Here is a 13,286-nt window from a genome sequence, read left to right as displayed (position 1 = left end):
TAGCATAGAAATCTTAATTCTCACATCTCAGAGTGAGCAGTGAAATGTCACTGATGTCTTTTCCATTTCTTCTTTCTCCTGCTCATAACAAACCTTGGATCTGGTGCCTCTCGGCAGAATGGAGGTAAGAATGACTTTTTTTGGCTGCCTGGAGTTTTCTTTTGGCCAGGGAGAAAAAGAATGATGAACCAAGAGGCTTTGGTTAATTTGGCTTTAATTAAGGGAGTGGGTTTTTGGATACCAAGCATACAGATGAAGTTCACCTGAAGAGAACACTGAGCTCCTTCATACAGGTATAATTAGAGTCTGGGCCCAGGTAGATAAGGATGTTTTTGTATCAAGCAAGCAGTGGATCACACATCAGTAAGTGTGTTTAAAATATAGAGGTGACCAGAACGTTCTGGAGCAAATTCTGCTCACAGTTACACACCTGCAACTTCACTGACCTTATAAATCTACAGGCAAAAGCTTAATTTCAAGTTAAACTCTTGCCTGCACACAGCCAATAAATGTATTTTTGATTGGTCATCACCAGATAAGGGCAAGAGATGTTTAGATATTTGTTCCAAGAAGAGTTATGGATAGGTAAAGCCACTTGTGTGTGATCAGATATGCACTTTTGCTTAGTATTTTTGGGAGTACTGAACAGTTCGGCTGGCTTTTTCTTTTTAGAATCCTAGCATATTTCTGAATGTTGCACTGACAGATCAGTCTGAAAATGAGAGGGTTAGCCTGGGAAGAGTGCTGGGAGTTACTGCCCCTCAGAGAAAAGAGGAGAGCCTGAGAAAGTCTGAACAAATGGCTTTGCCACTCTGCTGACACAGCCTCCCTGTGAAGGCCCTTGCCTCCACCACAGGCGCCTGCGAGATTGATTCAGGAAGTTTGTAAGTGATTTAGTGACCATCCAATGATGATGATGGCAGACTTATGCCTTACACCTGCACCCATGTAGGTGTGACAGTCATGTGAACAGTGATCAAATGCTCAGCCCTTCTGTTCTGCAGTTGTTCTCAACATTTGCTGCATGAAATTCCCTTTCAGTGACAAGGCACTGTGAGAAATATGTTGTTGATGTTTCTCTGTTGCAGCCTGGTCTGTGTCTGCCTGCAGGTTTTAAAAAAGTGAGGAAACACAATATTAGCAATGGTGGCTCTTGTAAGGGTGCTTCTACAGTCCACTGAAGTCAGCAGCATAGCTGCCCCATGCACACCTGTGCCCTCTTTTGTCCCTTGGGGTGCAGGAAGGACATACTTTTCAAATTAAGCACAGTGGGCATAATCAGGAAAACATGAATAATGTGACCCCTGCCAAGTCAAGGACAGCTCTAGAAGAGTTCTGGGTGCAGTGTGGTGCTGTGGGGAAACCTGCTCTGTGCCTGGCTGATGTCACAGGCTGTGGGACTGGAACAGGATGCTGGGGGGGGGGGGGGGCTGTGTCACATGAAGGGGTGTCTGTGGCACCTGGTGCGATGCAGGGTGTCACAGCATCACAGCAGTTTTAGTACTATCTCAAGGAATTGGTGCTTTCTTGTGTTGTTTAGCCAAGGTGACATATAGGAAAAAATAATAATTTAAAAAAATTTGCTATGGACCCCAAAGTAGTGCAGCTAAACCAAGGTTAGAGAGTGTCATCTGCAGAGAGCAGCATTTGAAAAACAGAAATTTGGGCATCCTGTGTAATGTCTTGTCCATGTACTTGCAGCTTTTCGAAGAAAACCAGCAAGAACCCCCAGGGTTGACAATGGGTGATTATTTGGACAGGGTAAAGAAATAAAAGGCAAAGATACAAATAGCTCTGCTGGCTACTGCAAATGGTTGGTGTGTTGTGAATTGAACTCTCTGACCCCAGTTACACTGACCGAATGAGCAGTGGGGACAGCTGCACCCAGCCCTTCTCCCTCCCCGATTCAGCTGTTCCCCCCGCAACAGAGGAGGCTGTTTCCCCAGATTCCCCCCACCCCAGTGGCATCCTGAAGCACGGGCTGCTTGAGAGGAGGGCACATCCTCACCTTCGGACCTTGCTGCTGTAGGGTGGCCATGGGAGCTGCTGGGAGCATGGGTGACCTGTGCGTGCCCTCGCCTTGCTGCTCCCTTTTGATGGCCATGGGGACAAAGGAGGGAGGGATGACAGCTGTCTCCTGCTAGATGCGAAAAAACACAGGAAAGATAAATAAACATCCCACAAAGGAGCCAACCCTGCTGTGCTTTTTATTGCTCCAGCATAGCTATGGCCCCATGCTTTGCAGCAGGAGTTTGCAAACTGAGACATACAGTGGAGAGGATGGACCTTGCAGGGAAGCACCAGAAGGAAAACTGCAGAGGCTTGTATACTCCTTTTCCCTGTGTATCCCACCTAAACCTGTGTTGAAGTGAGGCAGGGTCAGGATGGGTACAGGAGCTGAGGAGGGGCAGGCAGGAGTTTTGCTGGTCTGATCTCATTAAGAAATTCCTGGCACGTGTTCGGTAGGACTCACCTCGATACTGCTCATCCTGCTAGTCAGCAGAGCAAAAAATCCTGTTATCACAGGTGTGCAACAAACAGCATGGCTGATCTCTACTGCAGGGAAACAGGAAAAACACCACCTTTTCTAGTTAGGGCTGGGGGGCAGGGTGAGAGGCCATGGTAGTTCATGGTTGTATGCTCAGTCTTTTTGCGCACTTACAATGCTAGTAACTCTTAGCCAGAACTCAGCCTTGGAGCTTGCCAGGAGGGCCCTGTGTTTACAGCGAAGTTCCTTGCAGAAGTTTGGATGGTATTAACTGTTTTTAGTGGTTATAAGTGTCTACCCTCTCCTCCACCCCCTGTTAGCCTTACAGATGCCACTTTATTCAGAAACAGAGCCTAGGAATCCTGTTCCTATAGGTGTTTAGGGCTGTGAGCTTACTGTGTGTGCTCTTGTCCTCGACAGCAAGCTGTACAAGGGCGATGCAGGCTACTGCAGCACATACAGAGGTGAGGTGTGTAGTGCTATCTTGGCGAAGAATGCTCTTGTTTTCTTCAACTCCTCCTATGCTGACCCAGAGGAGACCCAAGAGCTGCTTGTGCACACTGCCTGGACTGAACTGAAAATGGTGAGTTCATTCTGCCAACCGGCCGCTGAGTCTCTGCTGTGTAACTACATCTTCCAGGAGTGCAATCCCTCAGGAGCTGGGCCAGCTCCAAAGCCAGTGTGCAGGTAAATGAAAAAGAAAATGCTCATCTTTCACTTTCATTTCATGGGAATGTGTAGGCAGCGAGGGAGTGGTGAGGGTCTGCCCAGACCTGCAGTATTGCTGAGTGAAAATGGGCCCTCTAGGTTTGCATGGGTTTTCCCTTTGCTCTCTCCTCTGTATGCACAAAGATGACCTGATCCAGCTCTCTCTGTGCTTTTTGCTAGGGTACGGACTGACTTTCAGGCCCAGATGTCTTGTGTTATATCAGCCTTTTAGAGAAAAGTGTTGAAAAGAAATATCCTTTTGAATTACATAATTGATTTAAATAATTAACATATTGCTATCTGCTAAATCTTACTAGGTCAGTATGTACTCATTATTACTATAAAAGTAATTGGAATTTTGACTAAATATGGTCACAGTGCATTCAACAAATGTGGCCAAGGCGATACACTTATCATTCAGCACTTCCCACCACAATGAAGATGACCAGTGTCTCCACTGGCAGTGTAATTGTACTTGCTAAACCAGACCTCCCTTCTGGCTCTTGTATCCTCCCATATGCACAGAAATGTGCATTGAAATGGGGCTGGCAGGGACCCCAAGGAGTCCAAAGCATCTCCCACTACAGCTAATCCACTGCTGACAGGTGTTTGTGCAACATGTACCAGTAACAGAAACACTGCTCCCTCCCTGTGCAAACTCCTGAGCAGACCTTCCCTTACTGATCCTTGTTGTCCCCACCATGGCTATGGAGACAAGTTTCTTCCCTTCCTCTTTGCAGCAAGATTTTATGTTTTCCCTCAGACTAGACTGAAGCATCTTTTCCCAAGTTCTGCTCATAGTTCTTTCTTTTCTGGCCTCTGAAGCTTCTACTCCTCATTTTTCCTTAAGTGCTAAATATATATAGCCTCTAGCCTAGGTTTTGTTAGTGTTAACGATAATGAAATGATTACTCGGTGTGCCCTGCATTGGACAGCTCCATGCAGGTATCTCAGGGTGAATCTTTCTTTTTTCCCTAATACAACTGTTGGCCACAACTGATTCATATCCATTTTCAGCCCTCAGAGGACTGTTGTCTGGTTATTATCCATTTCATGTTCGGGCAGCTGACATCCCTGCCTAAGTGCAGTACTTTGCTGTTGTCCTCCTTGAACTGCATTTTAAAACAGATTTTTCAGATTTGTGTTTATTGGGAGAGCAACCCCAACTCTAGTGTCTCAAATAAAACACAAGTCTTCCCTGCAGACATACCAAGCACACTGCCAGCTGGACTTGGGCCAGATATAGTCTACCGACAATTATTTTTCCAGTTATAGGGGCCTTTTAGGACAATCAGCAGCATGATGTCTTTGTAATCTGGACACTTCTGATTGCTTCTCCTTTAATATCTCTAAAAGAAAGGCACAGAGGAAAATCCCAGTACAAAGCTTGACAACACATTGTGTTCACTGTTTGGTGCCTATGCTGTTCAGTATTTCTCTACCAGCACAGTAGTGGCATATATCCTGTGAAAGAAGTGTTATGTGCAAGTATCCACAGATAATCGTGCAGCCAAGTACTGAAACTTTAATTTTGCTGGCAGACTCCTCCCTGCTGCCTTCTTGTTCTGCTTTTTGTCATTGTGCCGTTTAGTATATGATCTCTCTGCTTTTTTTCAAGATATGTGACAGTATTTATATCTGAGCCACACGTGCACAGCACATTTGTCAGCTAAGGATTTTGCACAGCACTCCATGAGGCCTTTCAGTGAGATCTGGATCTCACATCATTTACTCCTGCTCATGAGTGGCCCTGCAGGACCAGAACTCATGGCGATTCTTGTGAAGACCTACACTTCTGGGGCATTTCTGAATTCAGACTGATAGAAATCCGCATATATCTGCACCGAATCTTGAGCTAACAGGCACAGCATTTGAAAACATGTCTAAATCTTAATGGCTTGCTTGACATCATCTTTCTTCAAATCCATGAGTCAATGTTATGTTTTCTTCCCTTTATTGATTTTTCCTCGTGATTTTAATGCAGATTTAAATGCAGCTTTCTTCATGACAAGAGCCCTGGAAGGGCATCCTTCCTGTTTCCTGTTCCCAGAGCACATCAGCTGGACAACAGTTCTTCCAAAGCCCTAACCCAATGCTTCTTCTGATAACTCAGACATCTAATATGAACTTCTGAACAGCTGAGACCTCTGGGGACTCTCGAACACATTTCACATGGTCTTGGTTACTTTCCATTTGTCTTACCTGATTTTTACTGACAACTTTATACCTCTGCAGAAACTGGCTAGACTACACCAGTTTTCAGATGATATACTTCATGAGTAAGAATTTAGCTATTTCAGAGGCTGGAGAATTCTTCTAGTTTTTGAGGAACATATTTCCTTTGACATATTTCCATGTGTGTTTATCTTGCTATATATTCTCTGCGTCATTTTTTCTCTCCCCATGTAATCTTTTATGTTCATTTTAGTTTAGAAGCTAGATAGCAAGAATAACAACTTGCAAACAGACTAAGTAAAGCTGTTACAAAAATAATCAGGGGGTAAAACATGATGAAGTGAAACAGAAGAAAATAACATGGGAAAAATTTCACTTCACATAAATTATCATGCAATTCGATTAAAATTAGATTTTTCCTGTTTTTAAGGGAAAGTGGTATCTCATAATTATTAATTATATCTGCCTTTTACCACTGACTGCTTCAGTGATAGCAAAAGAAAAAACCTTCAGTTTCTATTTCAACCATTGCTGATATAAGGTGACCAGGCTGCAGGGATCAGTCTCATGTTGGGAAATGTCTCACTTTGGTCAGGTCTGTGTCTCCCTACCTCCTCTTAAACAGTCCTTTGTGGTCCGTAAAATGTTACCGGCCCACTTGTCCTCTTCTGCTGCTACTGTACATCTGTCATTTACATGACATAAAATTTCTAATAATAATCTGAAGTAATCTTTGCATATGATCTCATCAAACTCTCACAGCTCCGGATTAAGTGTTGTAACAATGTTATGAATCTAGCTAGAGGAGACTGACCATCCTCCCTCTGGCTGCCTCACCATGCTCCTGGAGTGACCTAGTGGGTGAAGACAACTTGCTTTTAACGCTGGAGTGAAGGGGATTGCAGAGGAACAGTCTTGCATTTTTCAGCTGCACATCGAATAGGGCTTGTTTTAAGGATGCTGAGGCTTCAGAAGTGAAGGCAGCTAATGCAATCCAGATCTCCCAAGTGTCAGACAGTGCTTCAAATGCAAGATTTTCTCATTTCTCTAGCTAAACATTTCTTTACTTCAGAAGGTCATTCCTGTTCCACTCATTGTTTAACATATAAAAGATAAATTATGCCATCTGGCTTCATTCTGGTTTTAATGGAAGTGAGGAAGGAATAAACCAGCACTGGCTAAAAACAAGTATGGGGCAGCTTGGCTTTGATGGCTTCAGCCTACAGACCTGAAGGGCATCCTTTTGCTGATGCAGAAATGCTGCTGTCCTGGTAAAATTCCCAATGTCCTCCATCCTTCAGGTGCTTTAGAGGGTTTGCAGTGTTGGCAGTTGTCACCAAAACTCACGGCCACCTGCTCTTGCCAAAAATGCTCTAAGACCGCATCAGCCCAGCAGGGCATGAATTTGGCTAAAACCTTTACCACAGACTCCATACAGACCCTTTCTGCATCGCTGTGTGATGGTTGGGAACGATGTGGATCCACAAAGGACTTCAGTTGAGCTCAGTGAAGTAATCTCTCAACATGCCCTCAAAGCTGGTTTTGCAAGTCAGATTCTCAAGAATCAGTACATAAATAAACAAATCATGGATAAATTGACTAATGCAACAAATCTTCAAACATTCCAGTATGATACAGTTGGATTTTTTTTTTTTTTTTTAAATTTTATTTTTGGTAAAGCAGATATTGCTGCCTTGGCCTTCTTCACAGTTTCTGATCTAAGGAACATTTAAACATCCAAAGCACTTCTCATCAGTAAATGTTATGGAGGTAATACATTAGGTAGGACACAGTTAGGTCTCTTGTTTTACCAGGCACTGTAAAGGTTTTGCTGCTGACAGCTGACAGATGAAAAAGGGACGTAAAATTGTCTGTGGAGAAAAGAAGAAAATTGTGTGGGCAATTCTGTGAGGTTAAAAATACAGACAAATATTTAGTTCAAGATGATTAAGAATTGCAGCTCATGTTCTGTCTTTGATAGATGACACTTTAATGTCCAATTTACAGAAGACAGGTGAGATTTTTAGAATGTACTGATAAATGCTAAGATAACTTATAGACATGATGTTCATTAGTAGAAGATGGCAACCAATCTGTAGAAAAAGATGGGAATGAACTCCTTACAGACTGTGATGTGTGCTGTGTTTTGACCATAACCCCGATTCATTAAAAATGTAGCTTTGTGGGTTTCCTAAAGGAAGCTGTTACATTTTATACAGTTTCATTTATGGTTTATGAGCCAGGCAGACTGGTTTAAGGAAGCATAGCCCAGTAAACAGATTTCCGTCAGCCTGCATAACCCCTGCACACCACTGCTAAGAGCAGCCATTGTCAAGCCATTGACTGCTGTATTTCACTGTTTTTTACAAAATAATGTAGAGAGAATTGCCTTGCTGTAAAGGATCTCTACTGCTTTAAGGAATGGCTCTCAATGGAGGATAACTCTCAGAAGGGGATTTACAAGCCAGGGTTGATGCTGCTCACTCTTCCTGAATGCAACAGGCTGCCCAGCCTGCACCAGGACCCCAGCACCTGCACCCGCATCCCTTTCTTTGGTAAGGTGGCACATGCTGCCCATTGTCTGTAGCCCTGTGCTGCTGGTGAGGGAGGGTGGAAGGATGTGATCCATAATTTACACCTAAAGTAAAGGCTGATGGTGGGTACCATCCTGTCAGCGCTTGTGCACAGGACTGTGATAGCTGCATTGGCTGTTTGCCTGTCTTGTCCAACTGCGGTTCAGGAAAAATCCCTTATGTAAATAAAGCCTGCTTCTTTATTGAGAGGGTCATAAAAATCTCATTGCCCAAATCAATCTTAATGATGGCAAAATTACCTTTCAGGGTGCCATTGCAAAGAAACAAGCTGCTTAGGCACTGTTGGGAGAGAATTTTTTCCCATAGCGTGCTTCTCAGCAAGCACCCAGTTATGTAACTTTCTGGACAACCTCCCCTTATGTCTTGTCTTGTCTTTTTACAGATTTTAAGAAGGAGAATATAACCAGTAAGTAGACTGCTCCAGGCTCTATGTTTCTAGTGATGGGCATGATATTCTTTGTTGAAGATGCAGCTTGTGCAGAACTTTTGTGTTTTGCTCTGGTCCTGACTGGCTGGATTCAGGTTATTGCCAGCGAGTGTCTGAGCATCTAAGGCATGGGGAAGCACATTTCCAGCTCTTCAGAGGTTGGGATGAATGTGGGCTGGTAACTGCGATTAGAGGGGCATAAGGCTTTTAGCTAGTACCCTCCCTCCCAGCTGTTTCTTCTTCTTAATATCCATTACTTCTAGTTTTGCTCTACCTGTATTTGGTATTTCTGATACTGCTACCAAGGACATCCCAGCCTTATATGCTGTTACTGACATGGTTACCTATGTCATGCTGGCCCTTATTACCCAAAAGGCACCAGCAATTTCCTTCAATCATGTCTGGAGTCTGGCTCTTTTGTGCATGACCCTCCATGACCAATGGAGGGACCCAGCCATCTCCTGCAATGCTACTGTGACTTCTGTCAGTCTCCTGCCCTGCTGCTGGTCATGGCTGAAACATGCACATTCAGCTCTTCCAACTGACATCTAGCTGCAGTTTGAAGCTCAGTCACTGGACTTGTCCTGTTGGGAAAAGGAAGAACCTCCCTTCTGCCATGGTTCTGACCAGGTGAGGTCTGCAGATTTTGCAGTGGCAGGCACCACGGTGTGCACAGAGGGAGAAAGTGAAAAAAAGTGAAATCGATAATTTGGGGGAATTTTCTTTCATTGGAATGCCTTGGCCCAACTGACTATCCCAGCCCTAGGTGTCTGGTGCTGCATACCTGGAAGACAAGTGCTATAGCATTCTGTGGGCACTCCAGCGTCAGTCCCCAATGCTTACAGCCCCCAGCTGCAGCCATACCCTCTCTGGGAAAAGAAGTATGAGGGCGGGATGCCAGTAAATGAGTGGGATATTCATGGGATGGTTCCAGCCTCCCCTTGGGTATCTGAAAGTTCAGGACATGGCCTCTGTCTCCCGTGTAAATGTGTAACCTTTTTGTTCAGCTTTCACAGTATTTTCCCAGGATGGCATTGCACAGATATGCACTATTTGGTCATGAATCTGGGACACATAACAATAACATTTTGGTGGTATTTCCCTCTCTCTTTTTACTTTATAGGCATTGTTATGTACACAGAGGATTGGGGAGCATGAACCGAACAATTTTCTAGCTTGCCCATCAAAGTTATTAATTAAAACCCAGTTGGACCACCTTTATTATTCCCTCTGTCTTCATTGTAGCAAGACCATATATGAGAGCATCTGCATTTTCCAGGCCACCAAGGGCTCAGGGGATCTTCTTTAGTGTTGCTGTTGCCCCTAGAGCTCTCCACACTGCTCCTCTAAGGTGTCACACTTTGACTGATCTTTGAAAAAGTTTATTTTTATTTTAGATGTTTATTTCGGATCTTTGAAAAAGTTTTTTTCATGTTGGTTACTAGCTCAGTCATGAGGCAGGTTTAAGGCATTGTTTTCCTTGCCTTTGAATTTAAAATGCTGGACTCAGATGCACAGCTATGTTCTAGGGCAGCTTAACTAGATTTTACACCACTGCAGAGCTACAGGTGCTGGCCATGTGGAGGCTGCTAGCTTGTCGCAGATGTGAATCATAACATGGTAGCTTACATATCAGTCAAAGAAGTCCAAGCTAGAGCATTTTATTTTGCATTTGTGATGGATTAATTGTACTCATGAAGTCCATGGCCATTCCTATATTGAGGTAGTTGCATGCCTTGGGCTACAAGAACTTGATCCTGTGTTTGAGCTCAGTCACCTGGAGCAAACATTGTCGTGGTGGTGTTGCTACCTACCTGTGTGTACTGCATGGTGCCTGGTGAAAGTTCAGAAAGCTAAGGGTCTGTAAAAGACCATAACTGCAATGCTGAGTGCAGTGGGTGATGTAAGAAGAAAAGAGCAGGTAGTCATCATGATGCATTTACTCTGTTCCTCCTACAGGAGAAACGGGGCAAACTGTGAGGATAAATTAAAACACATAGCCATTGTCTCAAACTTGGATCAAAACTTCTGCAAAGCTTTCATGAATCTCAAAAAGATCTGCTTAAAAAAGTATTTATTTTAGAACAGGTCAGGTTTTCTCCTGGTTTTCTTTTTCTGAGCTGCAAGTTTAAAAATACAACAGAAAATAAAGTGATGACAACAGTGTTTGCTGGCATGTTAATTTATCTAACAAGGTTAATGTTCCAGTGGACCTTAATGCATGCTATCAACCATAGTGTTAGTCCCTGGTCAGCAGAGTTTACACAAGATTAACTAGCATGTGTTAAAGCATGTAAGGCTGCATCTCCTCTGTTTTCCTGCTTCCTAGATTATGCCAGCATGCATTAAAGTCTCTTATGAGGACAGGTGGTTACTACATTTATGTTTTGGGAACATACTCTTGCAGTAAAATCCTCTCAAGATTTTCTGCTTAATTTTTCTGCAGCCAGAGTAAGCCTTGTGTATGGAAAGTGAACTACACATTCCCCATGATAAAGAACATTATTTTATACTGATACTATTCTTTCAGATCTGTAGTTGGCCTTCAGTCTGTGACTTCCACACATGCGGAAAACCATGGTCTATTTGCAAACATTCAGTTGAAGAGGACAAGCATTGTACATAGTCAGGGAGGAGGGATACCACTGTGGGACTTAATGAATTCCAGCTCTCTACTACCTGCCCCAGGCTGTTAGAGTCACTGTAAGAGTGCGGGCTGGGAATCATGTGACCAGTGCTGCAATTTGCTTTCTGCCTTAGTTTAGCATAGGTGGCTTCACTGTGGTTTTACTCTACACTTTCTGTGTGGAAAAGCTGTCAACTGTGTAGATGCAGTGCAACCATCGCAGGCACATGACCCATTTGCTCAATCTGAAAGATCTCCAGGTCCCTCTTTGGAGTTTTACCAGATTTGATCTTATGTATTGAGCTCAAACTCCATGAACAGGAGATGAAGCAGTTCCCCACCTGCTGTTGTCTGGTCTTTTTATGTGCTTCAAATCTGTTGTGAATCGCCATATGCTCTTGTGTAACAACCTTAAATTGACTATCATGAGTGCTGGTTGCATGACATGGTCTGAGATGCCTTGACCCCATGTGTTTTTTTATCCCCAGGGACTTGCTACAGTGGCAATGGCCAGTTTTACCAGGGCTGGGCCAACGTGACAGCCTCCGGCATTCCCTGCCAGAAGTGGAGCGACCAGGTGTGCATCAGTGTGAGACCCATTGAATGGAGAGCCATGCTCGAGTTCTGCTTTTCCAAAGAATTTCCTGGAGCCAGGCAGCCTAGTCCCAGTGGGAGGGCTAAGCAGGGGACAGGTTGCTTTCATTCTTGAGTTCATTGGTGTGTCACACCCTCTTTGTATTTCAAGCAGCAAGTCCTGTGGCAAGGTGCATTCTCTGTCATTCTGGCAGGCTACTGAAAGGCTGGTTTACCTCTGCCTTTCTTTGCTCCTTTGTTTTGTTTGGTTTTGTTTTGCTAATACAAGCAGGAAAAATTATATTGAAACACTAATGCAATTTATTTTCTCCCCCAAGGCTCCCCACTTGCACAGGAGGACTCCTCAGGTTTTCCCTGAGCTGTCTGATGCCGAGAATTACTGCCGCAATCCAGGAGGTGAGAATGAACGTCCCTGGTGCTACACAAAAGACCCATCTGTGACCTGGGAATACTGCAGCGTGTCTCCCTGTGGAGATGGTAGGCAACTGCAGTTTACTATTTCTGCTACAGTGGTTGTTTTGGCGCATGCAAGGGGTTTGCATCCTGAGCACTCACAGCCACACTGATCTGTTCCATCTTCTGGATTCAACCACTCCTGGTTCTTCTCATAGATTCACTCAGCATATTTAACCAGAAGGTGTAACATGCACCTTAAAGATGGGAATTTCAAGATACACAAATTGAGCACCTTGCCCCAGATTATATTAAGGGCAAAGGATGAAATCAAATTGCCTGTGGTAGTATGAAAAATGGATTTGCCACACCATGTTTTGGGAGAAGCTAGGGTTTTTGGGCTATTTTCCAAAGATATTTTGCTTCTGGCAAGCTTCTCAATAATAAAACCCAGTTCTAATTAAAACAAACCTTAAAAAGACGGAAGTATCTTTGCTCTGTGATGTTGAAACTAAGTATTTCTGTTATTTCTTGTTCAAAGAACACAATGATTTTTGAAATGTATCTCATCCAAGATGCACAGTTTCTGGATCTCTGTTCGGAAATAAGACAAGCCTGCTTGCACAGAGAACAGGGGTGCTATCGACTTAAAAGAACACAAGACAGTATCAGTTTATTTGGCCTTACAAAGAATGGTTTAAATTTCTTTCTGTTCTCAATAATTGCCAGTACAGATTAGCATTTTCTAGAACTTCTCAGAAAGCACTCCTCAGGTAGCTACCTGAATTTGATTTTTTTTTTTCTAGCAGTACAGTCAAATATATTTTATACTAGTTTACCATATTTGCCCCATAAAGACACTGAGATGCAAATTGTTGGAGGGTAGAGGTTATTTCAGGAAAGTATCACTGTGTACTTACTTGGTCTTACAGTCCTCTCTGCAAATTCCTTTTAGGACACATGATACACTGTGGTCCACATTGTAGACCATTGATCTTTCCCACTGCAGACATTACTATATTTGAATACTGTTGAGACCATCAGATGTGATCTCCCATCTGTTAGTCCTGCAACCATTCCTTACCAAAACTATGTTCCCAGCTTAATGGGAACATTGTCTTGGTCTTTACCAGATCCTGGGTTTTCACATCTTGCAAGCACAAATGGATTTTACTTCCTGCAAACCAAGCTTTCCAAGTGTGTTCCTCTCATGCAGTCATATGCTTCTATCTGTAATATCAGTAATTCCCAGGACATCAGGCTGATGCTGTAAATACCTCT

The 13,286-nt window shown here is 43.5% G+C and overlaps 1 protein-coding gene across 2 annotated transcripts in view; it reads left to right on the top strand.

Annotated features, from left to right (window-relative positions):
- Nucleotides 1-13,286, top strand: part of MUSK (muscle associated receptor tyrosine kinase) — a 52,598-nt gene that overhangs the window by 30,194 nt on the left and 9,118 nt on the right. Inside the window, exons 8-13 of one of the 2 annotated variants that reach the window (XM_074932356.1) lie at nucleotides 118-124; nucleotides 2,909-3,175; nucleotides 7,751-7,926; nucleotides 8,348-8,371; nucleotides 11,507-11,595; nucleotides 11,930-12,089. In XM_074932356.1, the coding sequence (XP_074788457.1) occupies nucleotides 118-124; nucleotides 2,909-3,175; nucleotides 7,751-7,926; nucleotides 8,348-8,371; nucleotides 11,507-11,595; nucleotides 11,930-12,089 (723 nt within the window). The remainder of the gene's footprint in view (nucleotides 1-117; nucleotides 125-2,908; nucleotides 3,176-7,750; nucleotides 7,927-8,347; nucleotides 8,372-11,506; nucleotides 11,596-11,929; nucleotides 12,090-13,286) is intronic. The other variant, XM_074932357.1, reaches the window with a different exon arrangement.

The sequence above is a fragment of the Athene noctua genome, chromosome Z, assembly GCF_965140245.1.
Source record: "Athene noctua chromosome Z, bAthNoc1.hap1.1, whole genome shotgun sequence".
NCBI lineage: Eukaryota > Metazoa > Chordata > Aves > Strigiformes > Strigidae > Athene > Athene noctua.
The sequence above is the reverse complement of the archived record's forward strand: the minus strand, read 5'-3'. Positions and strand labels throughout refer to the sequence as shown.